Consider the following 15498-nt stretch of genomic DNA (forward strand, 5'->3'; position numbering starts at 1 on the left):
TTTATGATAATGTTATTCATTAGTTCACAGTCCTGCTGAAAAGGAAAAAAAACAGCTTCAAAATCACACTGACACAAGAGTCCTTTAGGCATTTCATTTATGCCCAGGCATTAATAAGCGTCACTGATATACAAGGCATCTTAAATTAATATCACTATCTGACAGTTCAGAAAGCAAAGTATATTATGTAGTATAAATACTTAATGATTCCCACTTTAAACAGCTTCTGGTAAAACTCTCCTATGTATGTCCACATCTTACCACTTACCATTTTCTTACCTTTCTTTTTGTTACACCACCAACTCCCTTCAGTTAGTTCATTGACTACTCCTATACTAAAATAAATTTTAAAAATCTTTAACATTTAAGTCAATAAAATTACAGATTTCCAGTACAGTGGTAGTAGTATTTGCTTCAGTGTGAGGGAGGGCAGCTAAGAACCTAGGGACAACAGTTTGCAATTAAATCAGCATGGTTATGATTCCTGTAACTGTCTAAAGTTCATAGTTATAAAGTTTTATCAGGTAAGAAAAGCTGCAGTAGTTTTTTACAGAGAATTCTCAACTCTGTATTACCATGCTTTTGCTAATGGTCCCTACTGCAAGTCAGCTCAAGTGAAATGTGAAAGCAGCAAAGTTTTTTTCTTTTGAATTTAAACATAGTAGAAATCAATAAAAGGACATGAGAGTACTGAACATACTTTCTTTTCCAGGTGCCAGTTCCACAGATTCAGAGAGTGAAAGTTTAATTTTCAAATCAAAATCTGGAGCTATGCCACAGTAAGTGTGCAAAGTAGAACCAGTGCTATATAAATGTACTATGCAACCATTCTTAATACAGGACCCCAGAAAATCTTTGGCAGTTTTAGATCTGAATAAGCATCCGGGCAGAATATGTATGTGTGTGTCTTGTCCTTGGCTTTTCCCCTTCTCTAATGTGATATAAATGTGTTGTATTATGACTGTGAATTTTATTAACGTGCTTATTCCGTTTAGGAAGTCTGGCCCTACTCTGACAACATTTTTGTTGATACAGATTTTTCATGTTTAGCAGTTACTTTTAGTTAATACAGTCTTCATTTGTAACCACCCGGACCTATTCCTGCAAAAAAATCAGGCAGACGCCTACAATTAAAGAAACAAAATACATTTCAGTTTGTATCTTAAAACAGTACTTTTTATTACGGTATTAAAATGTAAATTAGCCAAAGACCGTGTTCCATTCAAGCTTCCTCCAGTGCTGATATTTTCAGCTGATAATGTTTGCCTTATATCCAAAATGAAAATATAAGATGGTTATGCAAATATGAAATCATGATCAGCACCAGTTTAAATGAAATTATTGAAAAAGCAGAAGATACAAGGTGGTTTATATTGGTTACAAACTAACACATTCTCATTTCAGATCTTGTAAAGTATTTGTTTGTTTTTTTTTTACCAGGGCCCAAAAGAAAACCACCTCTGTTTCTTTAACAATAGGATCTTCTACACCAAAGTCAGGAGTCACCACTGCTGTTATTCAGCCTATCTCTGTGCCCAGTCAGCAGGTATTCAGACACCATTTTTTAAATTAGTAAGAGTATTTTAAATTTGATTTCAAAATTAGGGTTTTTTTTAACCCGTTATTTTGTGGAAGTATATTACTGAACTTTAAACTTATTATGTTAAGAATGACAGTAAAAAAATTGAATAGTTGAATGGAGCATAAAAGTAAATATGTGTATGTATTCTTACACAGTGTTTATCACTGCAGCATGTGAGCAGCTGACAGTTCTGGTGATGCTGAGAATAACATAGGATATCACTTGATAGTGATTCATTACAGTTCCAAAAGAATATAATAAGACTGCCTGCAATATTAATGACATACTTTTAGCAACAAACTTTTAAATTTTATTATCTCTTGTTATTTGAATCATATTGCTGTCATCTCTCTGGGCCTATTAGAGAAAGTTAAACTTTACTGACTTGAGCTTTAAATGTAGAAAATCAATGTTCTTAAGGTTATAAAAAGTTTTATAACTTCTCTGGGTGACTTGCACAGATTTTGTGTATAATTCATATAATATAAATAAAATAAAAATCTCTGTTAGACTGTAAAGGGTAACTTCTTTTCCCTTCCTTTTGTTAACCTTGATAAACTTTTAGGTACCCTGATTTATTTATTATTACATCAGTCTAAGGGATGTAATAACAGAAGATGCAGAAGTGCTTCAGTGCAAAAGACTGACTTGAATGATATTCACAGGAGTCAAACACACAAAATACTTCAAGGCAATGAGAGTTGGGCACAAAGTTCTCATGGGGAGTATAGAAACCTTTAAAACTTGCATTTCAGTTTCAGAAATATAACAGATGTGAAACAGTGATGTCACTCAACGTGTGCTATAATGAGAACACCATAATAAGGCTGTACATTTGCAAATTTATATCATTGCATAGATACACAGATCATATTATTATTCCAACCAATATACTTATCATTTCATAGCATTGTTACATTGCTTTCCAGGTCCAAAGCCCTACTTCACATCTCCACCGTCTGGATGGATCCAAGCCTATCTATTCTGCACCTATTTTTACAAAGGTCTGTTTCATCCATCATGATTTTTATGTCATACTTCTGCAGTCCAGAAGGAAATATCAAAATGATATATCCTAATGCAGGAATTCTTTGATCACATTAAACCTTTTACAGTTTCATTATGAGGGTCCTTTTCAGTCTGAGCATAAATGGCTTACTAAGAAAATATGTTTCCACTGCAACAGTGAAAATCTCTCATACCTTCTACCCTATTCAAATAATTAGAGAACTTGCATGAATATTCAGTATGTGTTATCTTATGCCCATGACTGTCATCCGTTGAGAGGTCTTTGTAAAATAAAACAAAGTAGGCACCAATCGTGCATCATTATCATGATAAGTCTTATTTCCATGAATTCATCTACTAACAGAACAAATAACGGAGATAGGATTTCTTAACTGGTTTTAGAACAAATCCATCCAGATATGTTAGTTAAAAATACAATCCAGATATTCTTTATTGGGAAGTCTTTTAAAATGTAAGGCGTAGAATTGCTAGAAAGGAAGTTTTCATTCAGTAGTTCTTAACTAATTATTTAAGTTAATCGTTATCCTCGCGTTCACCCCAAATTAACCTTAACATTTGGGAATTAGGTAGACCAACATAATAGCAAAAAGAAGGACAGCCTATCTCCCTGTTCTCTAAGATACAGCTTTCAGCAAAATTATGATTTGCATTGTACACACAAAGATTTTCATAGCAGGAACTATTACTTAATCACTATTTGTTGCACTCAAAAGAAGAAAATAAAGTACTTGTGGTTATTATTTCAGAAAAACAATTTGACTAAAAGCTGATGTGGAGCAACAAACAGTTTTACCTAAAGGAGATAGTAAGAAAAAGTAAGTTCTGTTCTCCAGAGCTTTCCAGCTTGGCTCCAACCCATCCCTTTCTCATGGCAGGAAAGGTCTGATTCTGTCCCTCGTAATCCTGCACTGATGCAACAGCAGTGCAGGCATCGCAGCAGTGTGAAGAGCAGCCGTGCAGGGGATTAGAGAGAGTGGTTGCTACAAGGTAGGGAGGCAGGCAACTTTGTAGTAAAAGTGGGGAATAAGAGGAATCCAACCCTCGCTCAAAAACTGCCAAAGCATTCAAAACCCCACTCTTGCCTCCCAGTCCTCGTATCCCTTGTTTCTGAAATCTAATATTAACTGGATTAAGCCAGTTGGGACATACCAAACCAAAACAACTTTAATTATGGAAGAAATGAATCAGATATGAACAACAACAAAGAATGTACTTATCCAGCTTCCTCAGACAAATTTCTTTCTATGCAAACTTCAGGGAACAACTGAAAGATTTTTAGGTTTCCATGTAAAAAAATTCCTATATATTTGATTAAATCCAGGTCTGTGAATTGTAAGTGGGGATAACCCTGAGCTTAGACCTAACTTTAAGTGCTTTGCTGGATCAAGGCCTAAAATTTTAGTAATAAACTTGACAGGGAATGAGACAGCTAGTACAGTAAAAAAAGACTCTTTGCTTTGTAATCTTCAGATGGATATCAAAGACAAAAATAGTAGCTGTCTCCTATCTACTCTGTTAATTAAGTACTCTGCTTCCCCCTCTATCATTGTAGTTCTTCATCAAAGATCTAAGTTTTCCTTCAGATGTACATGAGAATCTATTACAGCCATAATTCTGTCTCAGAAGCTATCCATACACAAGCTAATATATCCCAATCGTATTTCCATTGTTTAATTTTGCCTGGATGGTTATAAATGACTGAGAGGAAAAGCAACTCTGCATTCTAGAGGATGACCTGAAAGCAGCACAGCTGCTCTCTCATGACCAACTCAATCAGTACATAGTCAGCTGCACACTCAGAATTTTAATCTCATCTTGTGGAAGAGGAATGAAAGCCAGAAGATCAGACCATAACTATCTGCTTGTCATGTTCTGAGGAATTAAGTCCTTCTACACCTTTTCAAACTGTAGTCATATTAAAAATATATTTGAAAATAGTGTATTTATTTGGTCTTAGCTATATAGCTGATATATTTAATGTAGTCAGAACAAAAATACCGCTCATAGAAAATGATTATTGCAAAAATACAACAACACAATAAAATAAAGGGAAGAGTATTTTTAAGAATGTAAGATGCCCCTGGTTCATTTGAATTGTGATGGTTGTGTTTCAGGAGCTACAAAACTCCACTGCGTCTGAGGGACAAGTTGTGGTATTGGAATGCAGGGTCAGAGGAGCTCCTCCCATTCATGTCAAGTGGTGTCGACAGGGCACTGAAATTCAAGATTCTCCAGACTTCCGAATTCTCCAAAAAAGTAAGACAATAATCCAAAGCAGCTACTTTTGATACAGGAGATGTGGGGGAAAATCATAATGTTAGTCTGTCAGGACTGAGTTTTGGTAGACCCCTCTCTTCCTCCCATTTCACTGATTATAATGGTTAAGAGTAATGTTAGAACTACTGCTATCAAGAGACAATTTCAGTCATCCTTATTTTTTAATGTGTCTGCACAGATTGTGTACTTGTCTACAGTATTTCATGTTCACTTAATATACAATTGCTTACTAATGTAATCTCTAACACCTTTTTTCTTGTTTGTTTCCCCTCCTTGTGATGTGATATGCAGAGCCACGATCTGCAACTGAACCTGGTAAGAATCATATGAAAAAATAATCTCTTGATTCACTAGCTCTTTGTGTTTGCATTGAAGCCATAAATAGAACAATGTTTCTGCTGAGCATTGGTAATACGAAACTCCCTTAAAGACAATGTTTCTTTATCACAGCTCCATACTTTACACTGTGCTTTACATCAATTCATTTATTAGTTAAACAGTAAATTCCATTCAGACCAGCAAAGAGAGCCCTGCAGCCTAAACTTTGAAGCAGACTTAATTCGCCGAATACAAGCATTTTGCAAGTTAATGAGAAAAAAAAAATCCCACAAAATTCCATCACCCGAATTGTACTCATAAGAGTTTCATAACACCCAACCACTAAATGCTAGTGTTTCCAGTTTAGCTTGACAGATGTGAGCAAAAGCTGATTCCAAAAAAAGGGCACTCTGAGTTTTTATAGTCTATTCACAAGGTAGAATTCCTAGATTTCAGCAAGCAAAAAGTGTTCTTTTTCCAGCTACAGGTTTTTTCTTTCTGCTTCTGCCTTTTTTTCATAGTTTTAGTTCTGTTGTAATATTTTAATAAGTCCCTTCCTGCTATCTAAAACCAATGAAAAAGTTCGAGTTTGGTGTTTTGTTCTCCCTGAATTCACTGAGCTAAGTACTATTACTGTAAGATTTGTCTGTGTATCGCTGGTAAACCCTTTCTTTTTCTGTTATGATAGTTTCTACTAACTCCCATTAAATAATGTGCAGTGTGTCTTACTCTTCACTGAAATCAGTGACAGAACTCCCATTGGCATTATTTGTGCAGGAATTGACCCTATGTATACAAAGGGTATGTAAATTAGTAAAGTTTGGGCAAAATGTAAATATTTCCTTTTGACATAAATTATAAGCCGTCTTTTGTTTATTAATAGTAACATCGGTAATAACAGAAATAAGTAACACTATTGCTTAGGATGGTATTAAGGATCTTAGAGTTTTTACGATAAGAAGATGGGGTGGGTTCCAGAAAGGCAGTAGGTACAGCACTGGTTTATGATGCAGTGCAGACTCTAAGAAGCCAGACAAAACAATACCTGCAGAGAAAATTGCTCATAAGCAAACAAGCAACTGTTGCTCAGTGCAGATGATGAGAATGTGTGCAAGGATCCAGTAAGGAAACCAACATGCCTGTGCTAGAGAAGTATTCAGAATTTTGAGAGATGGACATAATTTCTAAAATTATTCCCAAGTGTACATCTTCCATGGAATTTTGCATAAGTTGTAACAAGTTGTAGTGGGGCTTTAATTGCTGTTTATCAACTAAAGTCCAGCTGCCAGTAAACGCTTTACGGTGCTCAGAAACACTGGTCATTCTTTGTTAGGTCAGTATTAATGATTTAAAAAAAAAAAGGTTCCATGAATTCACACAGGTAAGAAATTATGAAGCAAGAGGGTTTTCTTGTTACATTTTTTTTCTTTTTTTGGTACATTCTATCTACCCTAATGTATTTTACACTCCTCTTTCTGTCTAGACAGAAATCAGCTTGCATCACAAATCTCTCCAGACTGCTTTGTGAATTAATAGCTAGTCAGATTACTTAAAGCCAGCATCACAGTTTGTCAAATTACCTGCTCTGTACTTCTTTCTTTGACATTTTGACTTTATACTGATTGAATCCTTCAAAGAACAGGCTGCCTGAGAATGAAAAATCCCATGGAGTCATTTGCCAGCTGTTGATACTTTGACCATTACTAAGCTGTCTGGAGGCAGCCACAAACTGTATTGAATTATGATAAAACAATTGTCTGATGGCATGTAAGAAGAAAACTAAATGAAGTAATTTTTCTTACATTGCCAGGGAATTGCTAAATATATATACTTTTTTCCTAAGCACAATACTGTGTATGTTGACCAAAAACATTTCAAAAGGTAGTCATCACTTCTCTTGGTTTGTGCTTTCTTGGTTCCCTGTCTGGCTGCTATGACCCAAAGTTCCATCTCCAGTAAGTAACTTCTTGGAAATTCCCACATATTTCTGCATAACATTTTAAACTGAAAATACATGGCAAATGTCACAGAAATGCTCCCTTCCTCCCTCCCCACCAAGAATATCAGCTTTCTGATAGCTGATGCTTCAAGCTGATAGCCTCAAAACACAGAAACTACAGTAGATCAGCATGCATGTTGGATCCCTCGTCTAGTTCAGCTCTCATGCAAACAGAAGAATTATGACTAAGAGTCTGGCTTCCGCTTTCACTACTGAGGAAGGAAGAAAGGCTTGAAGACAGCACTCTCCAAATTCTGGATGACTCAGGATTCCAAATGAAGAGAAGAGCCTTAAATAAACTAAAATTATCCTTCATTAAAGGTGATCTGATCAACCTCTGTGCTATTGCTTGTCACTTAAGTTTTCAATTGTACTCTGCTCTCCCAGGCTACATAGAGAATTCTGGTCCTGTCAATGACCCCATCTTAAGTCTGACTGCTCAGACTGTCCTTGCTTGTTGATGCTTCCAAATTCAAAGCAAACCTCTGATCTTTTTTGTACTATGTGACTTTAAAATGATTGCTAGTATGTGTCTTCAACTGTAAATATTTAAAGCTTGTTGGGGTGCATTAATCATCACAGTTATGTTGCTAGATAGGCTGATCTAGGCATACACTTCAATTTAGCTGGCTTAAGCACCTGTAGCACCATAACTGCTTTAGTGTAAGCTTTAGCATGAACTTCTCCTTGACCCTAACACTGGCTTAGTTTCTTCTCGGTCCTGGACACTGACTTAGGAGCTAAAGTCCATGCTGCCATGGCAGTATTCCTATTTATTGGTACCTGAACTGGCTAGATTTCAGCCACCTTGAGCATCTAGGATCCAAACAACAAAATCTGCTATATGACAAATCGACTATGCTTGGTTTTCTCAGCTGGTTAAAAAACTGATTCCAAGATCCACTTGACAAACTGGAGCTACTATCTGGATAGAATGAGGCGGTTGCAATTTGCTAAGAGAAGATGAAAATCTTGCAGGCCTAGTTCCTGATGCACACTGATGAAAGAGGTACTGATGGCTAGTATCCCACCAGAGGATTATGGGTTTCGTAAATAAACCGTCTTCAGAAAGCACTAATTTTATGTGTTAAGTGCTTATACTTGGATTTACATGAAGATGTAAGATGATCTGGGCCCATAGGATGAGGAAAACATCTTGGCTTATATAGGGCATCCATTCTTATGTGGTATATGCATGCCTCAGTAGAAGTCTTATTTCATATTTTTGTGTTATGTAGCAGTGCAGCCCTGATACTAATGCATTACAGTGGAGGAGACTACTGATCACATTTGGAGGTTAAAGCTGCAAGTCTAAGAAATACTTTACCTTTAGTCAGTGATATGCAGAAACACTCTGGAGATAAACACATTATAAGTGCTGAAATTTTTAAAATTGCAACAGTTTTCTGGCATTTAGTCTTAGAAAAGATTAGTTCTTCCTAATGGATTCATGAGCCATAAAAGGAAAGGATTACCATGTAAAATGTAATCTTGTTTGCTAAATAACTGAAAAAATAGTCAAGTATTTGCATGCCTAAGCATTTTATATGTTTCAGTGAACATGTTCACATGCTTTTGTATTCATTTAGTCAAGTGTTAAATATGTTTTAAGGCCCTGAGAACAGCATTTCAGAGCTGCTTTCGGGAACACATTTTTGTGATGAAATTATTTGTCAGCTGATGATTACAAGGAAGTAGAACGGACATTATTTACTTCAAATCATCAGATTCTACTTAGCACAGCAACAGAAAGAAAAAATAATTATGTAAGTGAGGATATAAAACTTGAAAAATACTCAGAGAATTATGCTTTCAGCTTAGGTTACAGAATTCTTTAAAGAACTCTCTTTTGTCAAACTAGTATTTTATATCTATGCATTACATTGATGCAAAGTAGTTAGCCTTTTAGCAAGGATCTGAAGGTCAGAGATTCTTGATCTGGGGGAAGCAAAACAACTGAAGACAATGGTATTGTGTCACTCACACTTGCCTTTTGCCCAAGCTGCCTTTTGATTATTTCTCATTTTAAAATGTTTTCAGTTTAGCCAGTTTTCTCATGATTGATCATAAGTGTGTTCTAGTTTGGTCTTCCAGCCAAGGAGACTGAGTTTTAAACTGATTATTTTCATTACTAGTTTATAGTAAATTTGTCTTAGAGGTATTACTGGAATTTTACCATACATGATTTTCAAATATGCTACTTAAGTAAACAAACCATATCATGGTAGAATCCTTTAGACTTCTTTTATCACTGAAAAGTGAAGATTAGCTCTTCTCATGTGATCATATTATATATTTAAAACATTTGAAAGAACGATGTGTATTAATTAGGTGTGCTGTTTGGAAAATAGGAATTCTGCTGACTGCTCTGTTTGGTAGTACCTTTGCCCTCACTCAGACAATAGTTCTCAGCATGGTGGGAATGATTTCCATTTGCAGTCCTGAAATACCCAGCTTTCAAAATTCTGCTGTTCATTTAATGGGAAACTATTGTGCTCTGTGTATCAGATTGCATCCCCAGAGACAGCTCAATCCAGGAGGATGCACGTGTTTAACAATATAGCTTAAAGATGCTTATGACACACCGAGACTCTGAAAAAGCTGATCTCAGTAGTCCAAAAACTAGCGTGTGTTACCCATTAGTTTCCTGATAAGACCTTTCATGAGTCATTAATCTTCATCTGGGTCAGATAAGATCCAATGTGCTGCAGTACTACCAGACATGCCTCTTGCAGCTACACAGAATGACTGTTCTGTGTTGCCAAAAAAAGCATGTTCGGCTGTCTGAAAAACAACTCTGTGCCAAATCTTTAGTGTTCATCATTCATTTTTAGCCCATCTCCAGCACAGAAAGTTCTTGGATACATTGTCATTTAAAAGTGAAAAATTCCTTAAAATTTTTGTTAGCTAAATGAAATACTGGTTCACCATTCCTCAGTGAAAATTAGGAAGGAAAAAGAAAACTACTAGGAAATGTTTTTGTTGTTTAAACTGAAAGAAATGAAGCTACCCTTACTGTAGCTCTTCTACAGAATAGTTTTCATGCAAAAGTTAGTCGAGTCTGAAATATTTTGCCTCATTTTTCAATTTTGTTTCTGTTAGCTATATTCCACTGACTTGGTTATAATATATAGGATTTGTGTAAATGTCCAAAATGCTTTTTTTATGAAACTGAATTCTGTAAAACTGTGAAATATGTTTTGTAATCAAGTGATTTTACATGGTTTGGTTCTGAGGCTACAAAATGAGTGTAATCAAAAGAAACTCCTAATTAACCAAAGAAGCCTATGGCTTCCTTGGCCTGGACTAACCCTTTAGTCCAGGACTAAAATTACCTAGGTATGCTGTGTATGTACTAGGATTATTTAGATTAGCTATATTGTCAGTTTTTTTAAAAAAGAAATAAAATGGGAGATAAAATAAAGTGACTTCTTTGAAGAGTCTGGAAAAATTATGCCTAGATAATTAAATACATGCCCATTATAATGGATGAAATCATTTTAGAAAAAAAATTCCTAAGAGACTCAACCTGAAATATGAACAGCCCAGTTTTCATACAGGCTTTCTGACTGGGGCCTTGCTGTAATTGAGGCAGGCAGCATATGTTATGGCATATCAAAGTAGCATGACCAGGTTTGGAACAGGCCCAGAGTACGTCTGTATCGCAGCATTCTGAGGAATTTCTGGGGACGTTGTTTTGTCCTAGATTTTCCGTTTATCCATTTCCACTGCTGTAGAGGCAAAGACAGGTCATCTTCCCATGCTGCATCAGGGGCATATCTTGTGCATCCAAGGTTTTTAATTCTGGTCACTTTATACAGAAGAGCGAAATGGTCATAATGACAAAATACTTTATGGTTTTACTCAGAATGGGACTTAGATTTGAACTGTTGCATTGAAGACAGAAAATTATGGAAGAAAAGAATGATGTGAAAGTCACAAACTGAGCTATGAACTCAACACAATGCACTCTCAGAACTGAAAGAAAAATCAATACTTTTGAGAATTTTTTCCTATAGCTATAATTTTATAAAAAATGATACTGTTTCATACTTTATTTCTGTATATGCAGTTCTTTTTATTTGGTTTCTTTTAAACAGACATTCATATGCTCATGTTATTTACACAGATTCAAGAAGAGCTTGGAAGTATCAATTGTAAATGGAAACTGATCAGTTGATTTTATGCATCTGTACTAGTCCTACATAGAAATGAGCTCCTGTGTGTGCAAAGTGATTGTGCAGACTTGGGAGTGCAAAACCGTTGTTCAGCACAGGCCCCTTTTGAAAACTTAGTTCAGTAAATCTACTTGGTTCACATACAGAGTGATTTTCATTAACGCTATATCCTTTGGAAGCTCTTTTACAGTTTTCCTGGCATTTCTTTGTCTTTGGAACATTTTATGGTGTCCTACTAACATGCAATGCAAAGACATTACATGGTATTTCAAATACTTTATGATGCCATTTATTTATCTGTTTATTTGCAGAAGAGATATGTACCCTTGTAATTGCAGAAACATTTCCTGAAGATTCAGGAGTTTTCACATGCACGGCAACAAATGACCATGGGTCAATAACAAGCAGTGCGCAACTGAATGTCTGCTCAGGTATGTGATGAAGGAAAGGAGGAGTTTGTATCACAGATCTTAAATAATTAATTTACCCAATACCTGAGACATTATCAGTCTGCTTCCTTTGCGGAAGAGCGGCTCTAAGACAGGGACTCCTTTGGTAGATTTCCTTTTTGGTCTTGAGCTCTTCACACATTTCCCTCAGCACTGAGAGATATAATCTGAATATAAAAATTGTTGTTGTTGGGTGGGAGAATGTAATTTTATTTGTTCTCAAATAGCATGAAAAGGAACTATATGGATCCCTCTAAATCTGTTTCAAAAGTCCAGCTACTAGCTGAGAGAGGTAAGTACCCTCTCAGGCAGTAACAGCTGAACTGGCATTGTTTCTTTCTAGAGCATTACAGAGGTAGAGGATAGGGGTCTTCCAAAAAGAACATGTGGAAAATATAAAATAGCAAATAAAAGGTATTCCTCAAGCAGCTAGCATGCAAGACGGATGCTAATAAGCTAATAAGCTAATAATAACTAATAAGACTGATGATAAAACACTTCCTCCATGAGAAAAAAGGGAAAAAAAGAAAGGCTTATACAGTAATTCAGGCAAATAAATGGAAACCTTTGAGAAATGCATGAAACTGATTTTATTTACTTGTGTTACCTAAAATATATCTATCCCAGAGTTGTTACTCAAGAAATAAGCAGCTCAAGAAACCTTAATTGAATTCCATTCCAGTCAAGCAATTACAAAGCTGAAAACCTGGCTTTCCAGTGCTACAACCTGGCTTTCCAATGCTACTGTTGGTGCATATTATCATCCTAGGATAGTCTCACATCTCTGTCTCACTTGCATCATTTGTAAAATGGGAGACAGCTACCTGTCAATATTTATATCAATATATATAAATCATACTGTCAACCTCAGATGGTTCACATCACTGAAAGCAAACTGAATGCATTTATTGGCTTGTTTCCTAGTTTTTTATGCAAAATACATTTTTAAAAATGGCTGTCACAAGCCTTGGCATATTTTTGGGCATAAGGATTCTGGGGCTAGATGGCAGCAGAGGCAAAATGAAAACAGATGAAATTATGCTACCAAGGGTAGCATATGCTTTTTGTAAAGTAAAATACACGGAATGTTTAGTTTTGTAATACGTTTGCATACATGTTGTTGCTGAATGCAGTAACCCAGCTGCCATTGCAAGCGTGCCATATATACATAAATCTTTCAGCATTTGTAAATGATCTGTTCTTAAAAGATGTTGAGACTCCAGGAAGAGGAAATGCTGGTTTAGCTGTTGTTGCCCAATAGTATTTGACCCTCTCAATTAGTAGCTGGATTTCTGGATCAGATTTAGAGGAATCTGTAGGGTTCTTTTCTATTCCTTTTGAGGTGCAAGGAAAGTTAGAAATGAATAACCAGTCATGTATCTAATTTGGCATAAATTATCAACAGGAGCTCTAGAAAAAATATCTGCTTGATATAGCTACTGCATAGAAACAAAGAGATCTTACATTTAATGAGCTGAAAGTACAGTGTGCCTGTGCCCTGTACTTTGTGTACAACGTGTTGGAGAGACTTTCTTTTTGATTTGTTTTAGCCAACTCAGAAAGCTCTAGTCATGAATTGTTAACAAGAGAATCCAACAGTGATGATTTTCACCATTTCCCACCACTTCCTCCAGTTGAAATTAGCTCTCTTGAGCTTCCTCCTAAGAAACAGGCAGAGACTCACCAGGTAAACAACACTGAATTGAGACCTGGTGTGACAGCCCTTCAATTACAGCACGATGCATCTGAGGAAAAAACAAATGGTATCCACCCCAATCATGGAGTAAATGGAATGATTAACAGCAAACCAAACAGTGATAAATCCACCTCCTCTCCAGCTGTCTTGCTTTCACCCACAAAGGAGCCACCACCCGTGCTTGCCAAACCAAAGCTGTGAGTATTTTTTTTTTTTAGTTCTTTTCCTAAACTTGTTGGCTGTTGAAAGCAAGTTTTCACCTGGAGCAACTGAGTGCTAGACAAATAATGGTCAATGATTGTGCCTGTTCCTTGAATAATATTCCTATTGCCGCTCCTTGTTGTTGCCATTTATATCCCAAAGAATGGAATATGAAAAAGAACTGTTGTGTGGTTTTTTTTTTAGTGTTGCATCAAATGAAAGTGTGTTGACTATACCAAATTGTATAGAAGTTTTAAGATAAAATCAGAAAAGAAATAAGTGTTAGTGACTGTTATTCTGCCTTTTTCTTTTTTCTTAGTCACGGCACCTAAATGTCATAGTGGGCTGAGATTCTTGCACACTATCTCTTTTTCAGCACTGGCTAGCCATCTTTATTCTGAATGTTTTTGATTTGGTGTAGTCAGTGGATATTCACATGTGTAGTGCTTTTTTTGTTTCTTACATTATGTCTATATATAACATGCAACTGATTCTGCTGTCAGCTGGTTTGCAGTAGCTCTAAATCATTATAACTGAAAAACTGAAATTGAAAAACTCAAGGAGGGGAGAGAGAAATAAATGAAAAAATTGCAGTAACATTTTTACCTTATGACAGTGATAACACAATACTTACACAGTAGTGATCTTATGATGATTGTCAACTTACAGCTTGACTTTAGCACCGTACAGACACCTTGTTTCCATCTCTCTCAAAGACTTTTTGCAGTATGACATATGAATTAAAATGTTTTTTTATTTCACTTGCATCCTTAATCAGAGGGGATTATTAATTGTAAAAAAGTGTCTAGAAAGAGGTATGGTCTTCAAGTTTAACTAGATCATTTGTTTAATTACTTGTTTTCGTAGGATAACTTGCAAAATATAAAAATACTGTTCTCTTTACCACCAGGTACCACATATTCCTGGCTTTAAAAACACAAAAATACATGCTTGAGACAGCAAGCCAGCAGGGCTTTTTCTTTCTGTTGGTTTGTCATTCTAAGCAGTCTGTGACAACTGCAGAGGAGTGGAAGAAGTGGGAAGACAGGGTGATGGAAGAATAGTATTTGGCAGTCATGGCATATGTGGGAGGGAGGTTGCTGAGGACTGTAACATGCAGACGATCATACACAGTGTAGAGTGAGCTGGGTGGTCCTGTACCCAGCATTTTTGCAGCAGGGCCAGGTTGAGAAGAAAGGAGATAGCAGCATCAGCAGGGTAATAAAGAGCAAGTTTCACCCCAGAGCTTTCCTTCCCAGAAGTGAGGTTGCCCTACAAAAAGAGACAGCTGTGGAATAACCTTCCCATTGTATAATCTTCATTGCTACTTGTGCAAGATTTTTTTGTTTTTAAACATAGAGTGATAATTACTATGTGTAATGACTCATCAAAGATATTATGTTGAACTTTGTCTAGGGGATATAAACAAGAACTATTGAAATAGTGGTGACTAGCAAAAGATGGCAGTAGCTGTTAACCAAGTTGGAAATACTTCCAATTTGAGCTCCTTGTGCTTGAAGAGTATAATCTTTATCTGCAAGAAACAGACAAAGCAGTGGTATTAAAAGGAAGATGAGTGGCTCAGGCACGAGTTTTCAGACTGACATCATGACTTATTTGAGCCAAACTTTCAATGTGGACCATTCAGGTGCAAAGGAATCTGGATTTTTATTTGCAATTAGTCATTAATTCTTCTCTGGGTTAGGCAGCTTTCCTTATTTGAAGAAGAGGTGTTGGAGTGGCTAAGATAGATTCTGAAATTCAGGAGA

The 15498-nt window shown here is 36.1% G+C and overlaps 1 protein-coding gene across 3 annotated transcripts in view; it reads left to right on the plus strand.

The window, feature by feature from the left end:
• PALLD (palladin, cytoskeletal associated protein) overlaps positions 1-15498 on the plus strand; it is a 168746-nt gene that overhangs the window by 24092 nt on the left and 129156 nt on the right. For 2 of the 3 annotated variants that reach the window (XM_013942177.2, XM_013942176.2), the window contains 7 exons: positions 713-779; positions 1441-1546; positions 2512-2586; positions 4726-4867; positions 5180-5203; positions 11695-11814; positions 13383-13725. In XM_013942177.2, the coding sequence (XP_013797631.1) occupies positions 772-779; positions 1441-1546; positions 2512-2586; positions 4726-4867; positions 5180-5203; positions 11695-11814; positions 13383-13725 (818 nt within the window). In that variant the 5' untranslated portion in view covers positions 713-771. The remainder of the gene's footprint in view (positions 1-712; positions 780-1440; positions 1547-2511; positions 2587-4725; positions 4868-5179; positions 5204-11694; positions 11815-13382; positions 13726-15498) is intronic. The other variant, XM_067297892.1, reaches the window with a different exon arrangement.

The sequence above is a fragment of the Apteryx mantelli genome, chromosome 5, assembly GCF_036417845.1.
Source record: "Apteryx mantelli isolate bAptMan1 chromosome 5, bAptMan1.hap1, whole genome shotgun sequence".
In the NCBI taxonomy this organism is placed as follows: domain Eukaryota; kingdom Metazoa; phylum Chordata; class Aves; order Apterygiformes; family Apterygidae; genus Apteryx; species Apteryx mantelli.